General features: G+C 42.3%; 1 protein-coding gene across 1 annotated transcript in view; it reads right to left on the bottom strand.

The window, feature by feature from the left end:
* Positions 1-8587: 8587 nt before the first annotated feature.
* The window catches only part of TMIGD1 (transmembrane and immunoglobulin domain containing 1), a 38113-nt gene continuing 29407 nt past the window's right edge, over positions 8588-17293 (bottom strand). Inside the window, exons 3-6 of the mRNA XM_054709311.1 lie at positions 16713-16991; positions 12230-12508; positions 10051-10154; positions 8588-8632 (exon numbers count right to left, since the gene is read on the bottom strand). Of these exons, the coding sequence (XP_054565286.1) occupies positions 8588-8632; positions 10051-10154; positions 12230-12508; positions 16713-16991 (707 nt within the window). The remainder of the gene's footprint in view (positions 8633-10050; positions 10155-12229; positions 12509-16712; positions 16992-17293) is intronic.

Genomic DNA, 17293 nt, shown 5'->3' with positions numbered 1-17293 from the left:
CATACATACACAGCGGTCAAGTTTTCACAGTGGCCCATTTTAATTGTCTGACAGGTAGAAAATCATGATGACCACACAATGTGACAAGCAGGGGTCACTAATAGAAGTCTTAATTAGATGATGAGTAGCATTTTGGAATCATAAAATGCATTAAGCCAACATTTAGAATGATCAAAAGAGTTTGTATAGAAACCTTTAGCAGAATCTTGTTAATAACACATTAAATATTTTCTTAAAAACAAATCTAATCCACACCTCAAAGCAAAGTCCTTCTGACTGGTCATTTCCAAATGACCCAAGTTTGTTATTAAACGCTTTTATGAGTACTATAACTATAAAATTCAGGAATCCAAGGCTATGATTCTTCTGTGATAATAAAGTTTATATCCTTTTTGGTGGAATGTTTTAAATGATGGCCTTGAGCTGCTTTATAAAACCTACAAATGACAACTGAGGTGAAAACGTGACCTGTTTGGGGCAAGAATCTGTTGCGGAAGGAACATATAGTTTGCAAAATGACAGCCAGGGAGGTAGGAAGGCCTCCTGAGAGTTGTCTCATTATCGTTAAAGTTATTTCAATAGCAATCATATAATATGAGGGCTCACGGGATCTTAGAGATTATCTTCTGGACTAGTGCCTCAGGTTGGAGTCTCTGAAAGATTGTGTGATATCCTTGTGGTGAGCAGCTCGTTAGTGGCCAAGCCAGAATGAGAGGCCCATTTTCAAACCAACTGCTCGTACATCTGGTAGCTTCATGTACACCTGCCTGGTAGCTAACCTCTTTTTCATGAGCAGTGTTGACTATACACAGCAGAGTTGTGTTACAAACTCCAACTCTACCTACTCCCTTCAGCACTGATCATGTTCAATGGTATACGTGGGTTGTGGCTTACTCAAGGATTAGGTTCCAAAGTCAGGCAAAATTTTATACTTTTTAATCCCTTAACCTTTTTCACCCAGCCCACCAATCCCCCTTCCCTCTGACAACTGTCAGTCTGTTCTCTGTTTCTATGAGTCTGTTTCTATTTTGTTTGTTTATTGTGTTCTTTAGATTCCACATATAAATGACATCATATGCAAAAATAATGAAACTAGATCACCTTACACCGTATACAAGAATAAACTCAAAATCGACTAAAGACTTAAATGTAAGACTCGAAACCATAAAAATAAAAATGCTAGAAGAAAACACAGGCAGTAAAATCTCTGACATTTCTCTTAGAAATATTTTTTCTAATGTAACTCCTCAGGTAAGGGAAACAAAAGAAAAATAAACAAACGGGGCTACATCAAACTAAAAAGATTTTGCACAGCAAAGGAAACCATCAACAAAATGAAAAGACAACCTACTGAATTCGAGAAGATATTTGTCAATGATACATCTGATAAGGGGCTAATATCCAAAATTTATAAAGAGCTCAGATAACACCAGAAAAACAACCCAATTAAAAAGTGGGCAGTATATCTAAATAGACACGTCAAAATAAGACAGACAGATGGCCAATTGACGTGTGAAAATTTGCTCAACATCACTAATCCGCAGGCACTTTTAAGTTGTTCTCTCTCCCTCTCTTTCCCGCCCCCCACCATCCCTTTTTAACCCATTCTCCCCTTCCTCCCTATCTTTCTGTATCTACTTTCTATTTGAATTCAAATGTTAAATATATCACTGATTAAGTGAGTCCATATGTTTGTTCCTGTCATATAGGATATATTATATAAGTTAGTTATTAATGTAAGGGGCAATTTGCCTAGAGGTCAAGGACCCAGGAGCTATACTGCCTTGGTCTAAATCCTGGTTCAGCCACTAACACACTGTGGCTCAGGACACATGATTTACATTCTCTGGGCTTCAGTTTTCTTCCCCAGTAAAATGGATATAATAAAAATAGAACTCTTGTTTCGTGATTGTTATGAGGATTGAGTTATAATATATTTCAAGTGTTTAGGACAGTACAATGTGCGTGCTTTTAGGAGCATAACTATTGTTATGTGATGTCGCTATACTTCAGGTATCTCAGAGAACTGCATTTTGACACTAATTCCTAACAGCTGTGTGTGCTTAGTTTAGTTTATCATCTCCGGTCTCCATTCTTTCTGGCATCCAATGATCACCTATAAAGGAAGAGCGCTGAATGACTGTCTTGCACAAAACTGAGAGCAGTTGTAGTACTTACTTAGAGCCAAAAGGCAGGGCGATGAGAGCAGTGACTCATCTTACTAGCTGTGTGATCTTGGACTTTAGTATCTCCAGTTGCAAATCCTAAATGACAGCACTACCTGTCTCACAAAAGTGTCTGTGAAGATCAAACACGATATGTGTAGAATGTTTCCTAAACTATAAGGTAACATCAAAGTGGAAGAGATTGTTGGTAAGCTATAATTTAAATAGAGGCTGACACTATTGTTGCTGTAAGAGCCTTTACAGAAATAAAGACAAATAATTCATGAGTTTCTGCAGCAACACTTCACTGTAGGAATCTATTGGGAGGAATACCAGGTCTCCAATTATTTTCTTAATATATACACACTTCTCTGAAACTCAGGTTTTGGGGAATTCTCAGTAGCATCCTCCAGATTTTCCAGTACTATGTAAATGAAAACTACCCGTGATGTAAGTTGTTTGTTACATAACAACTTTGATATTGCAGAGATAGGCTCCTGAGGAAAGATTAATTGAGTGTTAAGGAATTTGTGATTAATATATGGATTTTGTTTTCTGTAGTCACTGGCATGAGATTAAACGTAATTAAAAATGTTTCTTATTGATTTAAGAGAGGAAGGGAGAGGGAGAGGTAGAAACATCAATGATGAGAGGGAATCATTGATCGGCTGCCTCCTGCGTGCCCCCCACTGGGGATCAAGCCCTCAATCTGAGCATGTGCGCTGACTGGGAATCGAACCGTGACCTCCTGGTTCATAGTTCGATGTTCAACCACTGAGCAACACCAGCCAGGCAAATTAAGTATAATTTTTTAATAAAATGAGACAAATTAACTTTTCTGGCTTGCACTACCATGGCCCTATTTTTAAAAGATATGTTGTCAATAGATATGACTATCTAAAGGGGAAAACATAATTTTATTGCAGGTTATTCAGCATTTTATATGACTCAGGGTCCCTGAGGTTATTATAAACTTGCTCCTGAAATTAAGCATTCTTTCATTAAACTAGATGAAATTTTCTCCTGAATGTTTATTATAATGAAAATACATGCATTAGTCAGGATAGGCTAACTTACATTGCAGTAGCAGGTTAACCCTAAAATCTAGTGGCTTCTACAAGGGTCTATTTCTCACTTTCATGTGAGCAGGTAGCTCTGTTCTGCTCCGGTATCTCTCTATAGTTGCCCTGTCAGGGGAAGAAAACACCGAAAGAACATGCACCCATTTTGCTTCGCTTTGCCCAGAGTGACACCATTCGTTCTGTCCATAGCCCCTTGACCAGAACTAGTCACACGGACTGTACGAGATGGAAATCTGAAGAGCACAAGGATAGTCAGTGAATGATAAACATCTCTGCCACAACCCCCAATCCTCTAAAGCAGGAAAATGTCCTCAGTCACATTCCAGTCCTTTTATCCCCATCCCCTCCCCCCAGGACAGTGCTGTGTAGAGGAAGGAGCATAGACTCTAGGGTAAGGCTGCCCTGGGTTTGAATCCCAGCCGCCCCTCAGAGTAGTTGTGTGAGTGTGAGCAAGTTCTCTTGTTTCTCTACTCCTCAATTTCGTCATCTGTAAAATGGGGTTTCAACACCCGCCTTTTAAAGTTGTTGCAACAATAAGAAACTATCTACGCAATCCCTTTGGTGATTATTATCAGCAGAAGGACAAGAAAATATTTAGGGCAGTAATTCTCAGCTCTAATCCTTCCAACACTTCAGATATTTCAAATTAGCTCAAGGAGTGTTGTAACATTTCAAAACGCTCTTCAACTAGGATTATTTTAAATTCCTCTTTACTTACTAAAAGAAATCTCTGCAGGTCACTAGAAGTAGGGTTAGTGCTGACATCACTCTGGGCAAATTATAAGAGAGGTGAAACCTGTCTTTAATATTCAACTTTTGCCCCTTCTGTGATATCTTCTCACCTACCCCAGCCCCCAGGCTTTGGATTAGCCTGGTATGAATCCCAGTTTAGTCACTATCCATAAATTAGTTAGGCATTCTGAGACCAAGTGTTCTCATCGTCCAAGTTGGGACAGTCAAGACTACCTCGTAGGGTTGTTTACAGGATCAAATTGCAGTTAAAGCCCTCAGCACAGTGTCTGACTGTCTTCTGACTTCGTTCCTTGCGATCATGCCTGAGTCTTGGGGGAGAGGAGACCTACCAGAGCTGTGTCACAAAAATATCCAAGAGACGATAAAAGACCAAATCAACATCGGGTTGTACCTAACAGAGCAGGGGTCCTCAAACTTTTTAAACGGGGGGCCAGTTCACTGTCCCTCAGACCGTTGGATGGCCGGACTATAGTTTAAAAAAAACTATGAACAAATTCCTATGCACACTGCACATATCTTATTTTGAAGTAAAAAAACAAAACGGCAAAAACACCCGCATGTGGCCGCGGGCCGTAGTTTGAGGACGCCTGTAACAGAGAATCGTATATACTTGGGTGAGAGGATTTATCTATTCCTAGATATAGATTTAAAAGTTTTTTAATTAGGAAAATTACACATAAAAATCCAGATTTTTCACTTCTTTAAAGAATCAGATCTGTCCCCTATGATAACTGTTAGCCCTCTTTGACCTAGCTGTGCTCCCTACTTGCCATAGCACTCACTGCTCTCTATGGTCTAAATGTAGCCTGCTTTACACAGGGATCTGCTTGTCCCCGATAAGAATTGGACCCCTGGCCAATAGGTTCTGGAAAGTAATCATGATGATGGTGATGACAAAGGTAAAGTTGGTGAGGAAGAAGTTTGTAAGCTGTTTTCAATGATTCAAAAAGCCTAATGTCAACGATTATATTATGAATTTCTAAAAGCCAGCACAGGTTAACTAAGGAACCAGATTTCTTTGCTTTTAGGTGGATTTACATTAACTGGATAATTGGGATGTCATGAAAGAAATTCAGATAGGCAAGTAGATATCATTGATAAATATTTTACTGGTAAAAATTGGGAAAACAGATCTGGCCAGTTTTTCTCAGTGGTTAGAGCGTCGGGCTGTGGATCAGGGTCTCGGGTTTGATTCCCCAGTCATGGACATGTACGTCGGTTGCAGGTTGGATCCCTGGCCTGATCAGAGCATGTGTAGGAGGCAACCAGTCAATGTTTCTCTCTCTCTCTCTTCTCTCTCTCTCTCTCTCTCTCTCTCTCTCTCTCTCTTTTCCTCCCTCTTTTCCATTCTCTCTCTCTGAAGATCAATGGAAAAAATATCCTGGGGTGAGGATTAAAAAAGAAAGTTGGAAAACAGTACTATTATTTAATAATAAAGTTTGCTTGATAGACCAGTTCTTTCAAAAAATGGGGCCCAGGAGGAGAAAAATAGTATGAAATGTGTTCTTATTGATAGAAAGGTTGGGAAGGGAGCAACTGGCTTTGTCTGTCCCTTCTCCACTGATATTGATAATCCTAAGGGTCAAAACCAGAAGAATGAATGTTAGAATTTCAAATATCTCATGGTAGATAGAGAAGACATTTGGTGACAGATTATGGCAGCTTCTTTTGAATTTCATGTCCAAGTCAGGCTCTATTCTAACTTTTAATTTTAAATAGTAGATATCATTTTTAATACAGGCTTAGTCTTTTCAAAACTGTAAGGCAAAATGAAATGCAATGTCCATTTATGATATTGCTGTGCTCTGTCAAAACTAGTTAATATTCCTTCCTGTGCAAATGTACAAGGTCACTGTATTTTACAAGGGTGAGGAATCTTTTTACTGATGACATGTAATTCTCAAGGATTGTTACATGTCCCAGAACAAAGCTGATTCATAATCTTCTAGGTGGGGCAAAGGTATTATGTCTTCAGCATTTCTTGCCAACTCCTTCCAGCATTTAACTAAACTATGTGGAAATCTTTTGAGAATTTTCAAGATAACATGAAAATCAATCCCAATCCTCCCCCTAATCCAATCTTTTCCTCTTCCAAAGGCCCAAGAAAGGAGAAAGGACGTGCTCCAGGTGACACGGTTAAGACTAGAACTCAGGTCTCCTGATTCCAAGTCCAATTAGATCAGGGGTCTTCAAACTTTTTAAACAGGGGCCCAGTTCACTGTCCCTCAGACCGTTGGAGGGGAGTCGGAGAGTGTGGCGCACATTCCACACATGCGCACTGCGGGCCCGGGACGAGTCGGCTGCTCAGCAGGACAGGCAGCGGCGGCAAAAACACCAGGCGGGCCGGATAAATGTCCTCAGCGGGCCGCATGTGGCCCGTGGGCCATAGTTTGAGGACCCCTGAATTAGATGCATAAGGGTTCTGTCTTCGCTTCCACTTTAAAGGATCCCAACCCACCGTTGCCTGAGATCTGTTTTGTTTTGTTTTTTTTCCTTTAACGTCCCTCGGCTTCTACTTAATTATCTAAACATTCAGATTTTCACAGTCCTCCTACCTTGTCCTTACAGCATTTTAACAGGGCTTTCCAAATTCCAGTTTGAGAAATCCTGAATGAGAGACCAGATCTGAAGGCTCCCCCACTCTCCAGGCCATGCTGAGGTTTCAAAGGGCGCAAAGAGAAGCTTACCAGGAGGATATATGTCTGTTCCTCTTAGAAACAACGCCGTTGAGATTCCATATATTCTGCACATTTCTTCTTTTTGCTTCTATGTCAATAGGGGCTTTTAACATCTGTCAGACAGCAGCTTTTCACCCCCAACCCCTCCTCTCTCTCTGACACGTTTAGCTACCGCAATATTAGACAAAAAAAAAAAAAAGTTTTTTTCTAAGATACGGGGTGGGGGATGAGGAGCAAAGCAAAGATATCCAAGGTGGTTCTGGCCAGGGCTGCCTCTCCCCCTACCCACCCCAGCTGTGTGGCAAAGCGAAGCAGAGACTCTTATGGGGGGGGAAATGAAGACAGGATGGAAGCAGAGAAAGTCAGCGATAAATTATAAAAGAGCTACAATTTAAAACTAAGGTATATGAGAAGAGCACAGGCTGACTCATAAATGATATAGCTAGAACTATGCAGATGATGTTGCAAAAAGAAGCAAAGGATACTTGTAAACAAACACGCTGGCCAGCCCCCGTCCCCTACGGCAGTGGTCGGCAAACTCATTAGCCAACAGAGCCAAATATCAACAGTACAACGATTGACATTTCTTTTGAGAGCCAAGTTTTTTTAACTTAAACTTCTTCTAACGCCACTTCTTGAAAATAGACTCGCCCAGGCTGTGGTATTTTGTGGAAGAGCCACACTCAAGGGGCCAAAGAGCCGCATGTGTCTCGCGAGCCGCAGTTTGCCGACCACTGCCCTACGGCTCTCATCGTTATCACTATATATAGTTCAGAAGGTTTGGGACTGTGTCAATCATGAAGAGGGAGAAAAATGTGCTGCATTTTTCATAATACTAAGTTTCTTCCATTTAAAAGAGTATTTTATATTCTGATATTATATCCTTCCCTTTTTAGTCCCCAAACATTTCGTTTATATAATGACAGTGAAAGTAGATGATAATTGGTATTTTTTACAGGCTTCCTTGGCAACTTAAAACAATGGATCACTCTAAGCTGCCCCACAATTATTTTGGGTGGTGTTGTACTGATTTGTAAAACCCGAACATCTGCTAATCTCTCTAGGAAAATATACTCGAAATGGTAAATAGTTACCTTCCTTTCCGGAACAAATTTCAATTAACACAACCCTTCAAGGAGAAGACTTAACAAAAATCTTACTTTTCCTTCTGAACAGCTTTCTCCATAAAAACGTTCTGCAAGTATATCAAATTAGTCATAACAACTACTGTTAAGTGCTTAATGAGACACGTCTTCATAACCTCTGACAATCTGACAGGAGTGCATTTAATAATAGCAATAAATACAGATGGGGCTACATAAATCAAGGCGATCCAGATGCACAATTCTTGCTGCATGAGATGGCATCTCAGCTTTCTCATCTGAAATGAACCAAGAAATTAATTCTAACGATGACCAAAACAATAAAAAAAAATCAAAATTAAATCCAGACTCTTGGAAAGAATGCCTTAGTTCTCTTTGCCCACCGCCCACTTTACGTATCTGGAACCAGCAGATCAAAGGAAGCTCCAAAGAGAAGGCAGGGTTTAGGATGAGGAATGGGGTTCATGATTTGGTTGTTCAATACTTGGTAGTGGCTTCCCCTAGGGTAGGCCCTCTCACTCCTCTGCATTGCAGGGCAATAAAAATGCAGTTGCGCAAGCATTAGTCCAAAGTTGTTTAAAGAGCGAGTAGGCTTAAGACCAAAGTTATTCCCAGTTCTAGGTAACCTCCCAAACGGCCTCACCCATCTTCCTCTAAAGAGGAGGCAGATTCTCCTCCACCCTCTATTCTCCTCTGAACCCCTTCACCTTCCAGCACCGCCCATCTCTGGAGGAGTTTGCCCGGGATGGGCTTTATGATGCACACCACTGCTACCCGCTGCTGATGGCAGATCCAGCCCAGAGTACTTACAGAGCTGTTTCTCTTTGAGGATCTTCACCCTTTATGCAGCACTAAAGGCAAACACAACAGGGACAATGAGTTTTCTGGCTTTTTAAAGGCCCGTTAATCAATATTTTAAATGCATCAAGGTGGCTCAAGGCACAGGAAACCCAAACGTGTCTGATAATCTCCTACCTAAACAATACACACCAATTCAGACATGCCTAGAATATACAGCTCCTCTGCACTGGTCCAGGTCTTATTTCTCTGGCTACATTAATTATTTTTATGAAATCTAGCAAAGATGTAACTCTTAATTCAAAATGCTACTAGGATTCGTACGTAATTGAGTATATATATATACACATATACATATATATATATATATATATATATATATATTATTTTTTTAGGAAAAAAAAATTGCTCTGGATTGGGTAACAGGGGGTTGGTGAATTTCTTCTTGGGAGACATTGTTGCCCCAAATAAAACCCAGTTACCATATGTTTCAAGAAAAATGGCTTTTGCTGGATCATGAACTTGGCCTAGGCCACACTCGCCTTTCTTCAGAGATTTTCTGCCATATTTGCCTCCCTTTGGCACTGGGTTAACTGGTGGAGTCCAATGCCTGGCACTAACCTATGCACCCACATACTCTGCATCCTGCTAACCAACAAGGTTAACCATTCAACAATTCAAACTCCAGCCCACCGCAGCCGGGGCACGCGGCCTTACTCAAAAGGTGAGCAGCAAGTGTCACCCTTTTCATGCCGATCCCTGACTCTAGAGCAGATGCTCCTCCTACATTTAAAATATATATTTTATTGATTTTTTACAGAGAGGAAGGGAGAGGGACAGAGAGCTAGAAACAACGATGAGAGAGAAACACCGACCAGCTGCCTCCTGCACACCCCCCACCGGGGATGTGCCCGCAACCAAGGTACATGCCCTTGACCGGAATCGAACCTGGGACCCTTCAGTCCGCAGGCCGATGCTCTATCCTAGTGAGCCAAACCGGTTTCGGCTCCTCCTACATTTATTTATTGTACCAGGGGTGCCATCGCCACAATAAAGGGAAATGCAAAAGGAAGAAAAATCAGCCCCGAGTCCCCTGCCCGGAACACCACAGCAATTTTCATTCAGGTCTTGTCCATATGCACGTCTATGCTTTGTAAATCTGGACTCATCCATATTATAAAAAGCCAGTGATCAAAACGCCGTAGTGCCGTAACGACCAAACGACCCGTCACCAGGAGGTGCACGGATGGGTCTCTCAGCGCGGCGGGTCTGGGTCTCCCGCGATTTCGCACCCTGGGCCTCTAGTAATATATGAAAGCTGTTTATTCCCTTAAGCAACTTCCATTTTAGATTACATGGTAGCGAGACCAGATTGTCCAAGTATGGCTCCTAACTCTAGTCACTTACACAGCTGGTTCTTGGCTTTCATTTAGATGCCGTTTTACCTAAATAGCCTAGAATACTTAGATACCTTCATTATTCTTTTTCTTCTAGCAATCAGTCCGAAGCACAACGTCAGAAAGACCACAACAGTTGCAGCAATAATGGGTTCTATTGGCACCGTCGAACCTCTATCTGTTGGAAATGCAAACGCAGAGAACGAGAACTAACATTCACATGCTTCTCATTTATGTGCTTCTAGTATGTCCCAGCCGTGATGCCTTGCACTTTTAACATATATCACCCTCTTACTCAAATCCTCCCAACAGTCCCCCAAAGTAGGTATTCTATTCCGATTTTACCGGCGAGGAACCGGGGGCTTCGAGAGGTTCGTTTCCATGTCCAAAACCACAGACCTAGTGATGTTATTTTCCTTCCGTGTTCATAGGGTGAAACAATCCCAACACGTGAGCTAAAATGTTGTGCTCAAGCAAAAAAAGATCCGTGATGTCATTTTCAGCTTTGCATGGCCTCGTTGAAACTACCCCGCTGAGCCCTGCAGCTGAGAGAGGCTCCTGGCAAACTTGGCGTTTAGCCTGACCATCGGCAGCAGAGTGCTCCCGCTGCCCAGGCAGCCAACCACCAGGGAAGTCAGGAAGAAATAAGAAAAACAAGATGGTTTGGAAGAGCTCCACCCCAAACAAGATCCTGCCCACCTGAAAGCCAGGCTGTCAGGCTGGCATCCTGCTTGTCACACGAGCTGTGTATCTTCCATGTGACATGGGACAATTATGATTCCTCCTTAACCGAGAGGGACGATAGAACCGCCAGTGTCCGCGTGTGGGCCTGACAGCCAGTCCGAATGGTATGGCCTGAGGCTCCCACCAGCCATGCTTTTGTGAATAGCAGAGGCAGGGGTGGGGGTGGGGGTGGGGTGGAGAGGTGGGGAGTGAATAGCCACAGACTTCAATCTGGTGCCCCTTCCACAGATTCTTAGCTTATGTGTGGGGTTGGTTCTTAAAGCAAGCAGCCCCTGGGCATACTGTCACTGTTCTGCTTGACAAATGACTGACCGCGCCAGCAATCACAGTGATTGGCCGCAGCAGCTCTTCCTCCCCACCAGCCGTTCCCGTTGGTGCCCTCGACCCCCTGATGGGGAGGAAATAAGAAGCCCTACGCCCCCATCAGTCCAACACTCCTGGCAGGGGTTCAGTTGGCTTCCTGGGAACTGGCAAGGAAGGCAATGAGTGGGCAAATGACAAGGTGAATAATGCTCTAACAAGATATACGCGCCTCAGCTTGTTTGGCTGCTCCTGGCTTCCTGGCCCCAGACCAGGAAATGTGCGCCTGAGCATTTTCGGCATCTGCTACACCAGGAATCTCGCTTTTCTCTTTTTGTATGAACAAGAAATATGGGGAGGGTAAATCAGTTGGAGCTTCATTTATCCCTATATCGCAGAGGTGATACACCTGGGTAGATGAAGCATGAAACCAAGAAAGAACTCACCCCCCGCCTCTTATTTTCCCCTACTTCCTCTTCTGATTAGCCTACATGTGACAATGCAGAGTTAGGAGTGATTTTAGAGATCCATTTTCTTATCGAGTCGGCATCTTTCTTCACTATGTGTTTCTGACTTCTGTTTGTCTCTATGCTGTGAACTCAAAAGTCCAGATTTTACAGACCTTGTTGCCCAGGAGAATTCATGGAAATACTCCTCCCTAAAAGCCTACCAGAATCGTCTTCCCCCAGATAGTTCTAGAAAAAGACCTTTGCTCAAAAAGCAGTGTTCTTTAAGGAATTGGCATAATTTCCCTAAAAGGAAGGATGAGAGTTCTTAGTGGGAAACTCCTTGAATGGGATAATTCGCCAAAGAAAATCCTAGCTGCTAATCATAATTGTCATCATCATTTGTTGTCATGAAAAATATATTTTTTAAAATATATATATATTTTGTTTAAATTTCTTTATTGATTAAGGTATCACATAAAAATATATTTTTATTGATTTCAGAGAGGAAGGGAGAAGGAAAGAGAGATAGAAACATCAATGATGAGAGAGAATCATTGTTCGGCTACCTCTTGTATGCCTCACACTGGGGATTGAGCCTGCAACGCGGGCATGTGCCCTTGACCGGGAATCAAACTGTGACTTCCTGGTTCATAGGTTGATGCTCAACCACTGAACCACGCCAGTTGGGCATGAAAAATATTGACTGAGCATCTATTCCGAGTTTTTCACTATGCTGTATATTATTTAAAAAGAGAGTTACCTTTGACAAAGAGGTGAAAGTCCTTTGTCTTTGTTCCCCGAGGTGAATACGCAAAACAGCTGTAGGTTCCATTGTCAGATTTCTTGACTTTGGTGATTGACAACTGAAAAGACTCACTTGTCTGTTGGACTTGGTGGTGGTTTTTCTCTAAGGTCAGGTTGCTGCTGTTTTTGTACCACATCATTAGAGCCTGGGGGTTGGATTTCACATTGCAAACCAGCTTCGCAGCACTGCCTTCCTCAACCGTTTGGTAGTCATTTCCACTTAGGAGAGGAGGAACTGCAAGACTCAAGCATTGAGGTTTAATTAGCAGGTAAGCCATAGTTTACTGTCAATGTTCAAGATCTTCCTTCCGTCTGTCTCATCTAGTCATTCATCCATTTGACAAAAATGTACTGAGTGACTACTGTATGCCAAGCACTGGGCTAGGAACCAGGGGTACAATGGTAAATAACATACATCCATTTCCAAACTTGATAGAAATTTTAATGTGGTGGAGAAGACAAACCAAGCAGCAAATATCCTATATAATCAAAGGCTAATATGCAAATTGTCCCCTCGACCAGGAGTTCGACTGGGAATTAGACCAGGGGGCAGGGCTGGCTGGCCAACTGCCTACAGCCCCTCCCCCTGGCCAGCCCTACCTCCCTACATAGGTACCCTCCACCCCATAGGGTCAGGCCAGCCAGACCCCACCTGTGCACAAATTCATGCACTGGGGCTCTAGTATATATTAATGAATCTGTACCAGTTTGTAACACTACCCAAGAGTATAAGCCTTGAGTCTTTGCTCTCTGAGAATTAATAAACCAATCTGGGCTAGTGGTGGATAAAACAGTGTAATGCTAAGAAAGCAGGCATTGCAGTTCGCTCTCATTCCAACTACATCACTTACTGTGACCTTGAGAAAGTTGCTTAACTGCTAAGTAACTGCTTCTCTAAAAAATGGGATAATGGCTGCCTTATGAATTGCTGTGGAAGATTAAGTGAGATAATGCCGGTAAAGAATTTATCACCGTGCTCGTTAGTACTATCATTATTGTATGGTGGTTTTGAGCACTCCTCACAACCTCCACTTTCACATCTGCTCTAACCACATTTGCCTCAGCCACACATTTACCCATGCATATTTGCATTTCCTCAACAATCCTCTAGACATGATGTCCTCCACCCAGAAGGTGTTCCAGTCCTGGCAACTCCGGCGTCTATGGAAGATGAGCGTGACTTTCTAACTCCCTTTCATTCCACTATGCAAGCAACTCCTTACTTCCTCCACGATGAGGGCAGTTATAGACCCAGAGATAGTCGAACACATTTATCGTCACCCATTAATTCAATCCTCCTCCCCACCAGGCCTTTCCAACATTGAGGAGGAGAAATGGCTGGACTGACGCTCCCCTCTTCACGCCCTATGCAGTTTCTGGCCAAGGCGCAAAAGAGTAATAAAATGCTTGAGAAGTGGGCTGTAGGAAAGACGTCAAGGCGGAGAAGGAGGGAGGAAGGAGCTTGTGTAATCTGCACACTGAATAATTAGACCCTGAGTAGGCTGTGCTATTAATAACTCTCAGAAGAATGACATTTTGTTGCTCTTTGGAATGAGCTTGAATTCTGTATCCATATCCAACAAGAATGTTATATGGTATTCAGATATGTAGGAAGCTGCTTGAATACAGAGCATAGTTGCCAAACATACCAGTTCCACCAGTTCCACAGGTCCTATTAGTTGCTGCTTTTTATTTAACTATTTAAAATTAATATAAGCTTATCAGCTGTATGTATTTCTTAAAAAAAAAAAAAAATACACGTCAGGCTCTGATTATGTAGCTCAGTTGGTTAGAGTGTTGTCCTGTTATGCCAAAGTTGAAAGTTCGATCTCCCCAGTCAGGCACATACAAGAACCAGCAAATGAATGCTGGTTAAATGGGTGGAACAACACACAAATAGATCTCTCTCTCTCTCTCTCTCTCTCTCTCTCTCTCTCTCTCTCTCTTTCTCTCAAGTCAATACATTTAAAAAAATACATTTCATGCCTGGTCAGTGTGGCTCAGTTGGTTGAGCATCGTCCCAAGCACCAGGAGGTCACTGGTTCAATGCCCAGTCAGGGCACATGCCTGGGGTTGAGGGCTTGATCCTCAGTGGGGGGCTTACCGGAGGCAGCCATTTGATGTTTCTTTCTCTCCCTTCCTTTCTCTAAAAATCAATAAAACATATTTAAAGTAATAATAATAATACATTTCCGATAAGGTTCAGGTCCTCCTTGACTCTATCCTCATAATTTCCTGACTGCTTAGAGATACCCACTATTATACATTTGATATAAATCCTTGCATCTTTTTTTAAAAGTAGCATGGGTTTTTTTTTTTTTTTTTGCATATAATGTACCCATAGGAAATATATTGTATTGTTTTAGGAGGGTGAAAAGGGTTTACATGAAAGATTGAATTCTTTCAATAACTTGAATGTTTTTGAGATATGTCCACATTGAACCACAGAGATCTAGCTCATTGCTTTTATTTTTATTTTTTAATCCTCACCTGAGTATATTTTTCCATTGGTTTTAGAGAGAGAGTGGAAGAGAGAGTGAAAGACAGAGAGAAATATCAATATGAGAGAAACACATCCCTTGGAATCCAGTGAGCCCTGATCAGGGCCCGGACCAGGGAGGAGCCTGCAACCAAGGTACGTGCCCTTAACTGGAATCAAACCCGGGACCCTTTGGTCTGTAGGCCAATGCTCTATCCACTGAGCCAAACCGGCTGGAGCTAGCTCATTGCTTTTAGAGTGCCATAGTGAAATATATTACTCTAACCATCTTATTTTGATGGGAATTAGGTTCTATTCATTTTAAAAATGTTAAACAGTGCGTCAATAAATATGCGCGTATATGTCTCTACGCACATGTGCATGTGTTTCTCCAAGGTTAACGTCTAGAAATAGAGATGCTGGGTCTCATAGGGTAAGCACACTTTAAATTTTGAAAGATATTGCAAAAGAGGTGCTCTCAATTTATGCTTTCAGCAACAATGTATGCAAGAACCTATTTCTGCGCACACTCCCCCAAATAGTGTATTATCAACTGCTATTTATAATAATAGTACTTTCTCAGGACTTTACATGCTATTCTCATCATAATTTATGACCTCGTTTTGATTTATTGATTAATGAGTATCAGTTTGTCACTATGAACCACTGACCAATTGGTTTTTACATATGCACTCAGCGACAACAATATTTCGGAGGTGGTTATACAGATGATTTTGGATCCAAGTTGGAAAACGAAAATCTTTTTTTTTTTTAAGCCACCAAATGATGGCATTCCTGCCATGCCTCCCTTACGAAGGTACACTGGGAAGAGCACTGGATTAAGAGCCTGGGGATTTTGTTCTGTTCCCAGCTCCAGCTGTGATAATTCTGGCCTCAGTCTGAGCCTCAGTTTCCTCATCTGTCACATCATAGGCGTTACAAGACCTCCAAGGGCCCCTGATAGTCTTGGATTCTATCAAAGTATGCAAAGGGAAGCTTGCTAAAACATCACATTTTATTAATTCGTAGCAAATAAAAGTGATTCCCAGGAACAAGCAAATGATTCACTCTGGGAACTCAAGCTGCAGGTCGCCAGTATTTTCCAGAGCTGGATTCTTTGGCGTTTTCTCCACCCTTTTATCTCAGGAGCAGTGCATCAGTTTTTCACAGAAAAGCCTGCTGAACTTGAGTCCAGAGCGCTTTCTACCAAATCCTACCACATCATCACCCTAACCCTCATCACCCCTCACCCCACCATCCACACCACCCTCATGTAGAACCAGCTTTCCAACCAAACCATGTTCATCTACATAGAATCATTTAAAGGACCCCTAATGCCATATAGTTCCACCAATGGGTTACCAATTCCTGCAACCCAGCCATCAAAGAGCTCCCTCTTTTGAGGTTTTAAACATGAACAACCAATATATTCATGAAAAGGTGAACACCCTCATTCTTTTTTTTTTTTTTTTAATCCTCACCTGAGGATATTTTTCCATTGAGTTTTAAGGAGAATGGAAGAGAGAGGGAAAGACAGAGAGAAATATTGATGTGAGAGAAACATATCGAATGGTTGCCTTCTGCACGCACCCTGACCAGGGCCTGGGCCAGGGAGGAGCCTGCAACCGAGGTACGTGCCCTTGACCAGAATCGAACCTGGAACCCTTCAGTCCGCAGGCCAACGCTCCATCCAATGAGCCAAACCGGCTAGGGCCACCCTCATTCTTAATTTAAAACATTGAAATAAAATTTCATATCAAGCTGGCAAATGTCACACTCAGTGCTCATGAGGTGTGGGGAATAGGGCCTTTTGTGCTTTGTTGTGGGAGCGTAAGTAGGACAATTTGGCAATATCAAGCAAGTGTTAAAATGCACATGCTCTTCAGACCCAGATTCCAGCTACCACTTAGTGCAGTGCAGACAACACAGACTGGCGAGCAGCGCCTTCCCTTTTACTCACAGGGAACGTTCAGCACCACTGAGATGGACACCGACTGGTCCCGCTGCAGCTTGCAGGTAAAGGTGACTCCATTGTCGTCTTCACTGATGGAAGTCACACAGACGGCGCTGGAATTGATTCTGTTTTCAGACTTCAAATCCACTGTCCCCCCTTCTCGGAACCAGAGAAGTCCTTCATCCCCAGTGTGGTTCTGAACAGCACACGTCAGAGATGCTTCGGAGCCCAGCGGAGTGGTCAGAGTATGGCTCTCGGTTTTACCATTCACAGTTAAAACAGAGCCTGGGAGTGCAGAAAGAAATTATCAAGGCAGAGTGAACAACCTAAACGACCTTACACGCTACATCAGAACAATGAAATTGAAGTAGTCATATCGATCTATGTGATTTTACAAGGAAAAGGGTCCATCATGTATTACTGACTACAAAAAGGAAAAGCTGAAAATGGTTACCAAATTTTGCTGCACCTTGGAATCACCTGGGGATTTTTTAAAAAATTACTGATGCCTTGATCCCACCCCAGACATTCTTATTAATTGAGAGGAGTGCAACCTGGGCATGAATTTTTTTTTAAAGCCCCAGATG

Source organism: Eptesicus fuscus, chromosome 20 (genome assembly GCF_027574615.1).
Source record: "Eptesicus fuscus isolate TK198812 chromosome 20, DD_ASM_mEF_20220401, whole genome shotgun sequence".
NCBI lineage: Eukaryota > Metazoa > Chordata > Mammalia > Chiroptera > Vespertilionidae > Eptesicus > Eptesicus fuscus.
This window is presented reverse-complemented; position numbering and strand designations above follow the sequence as displayed.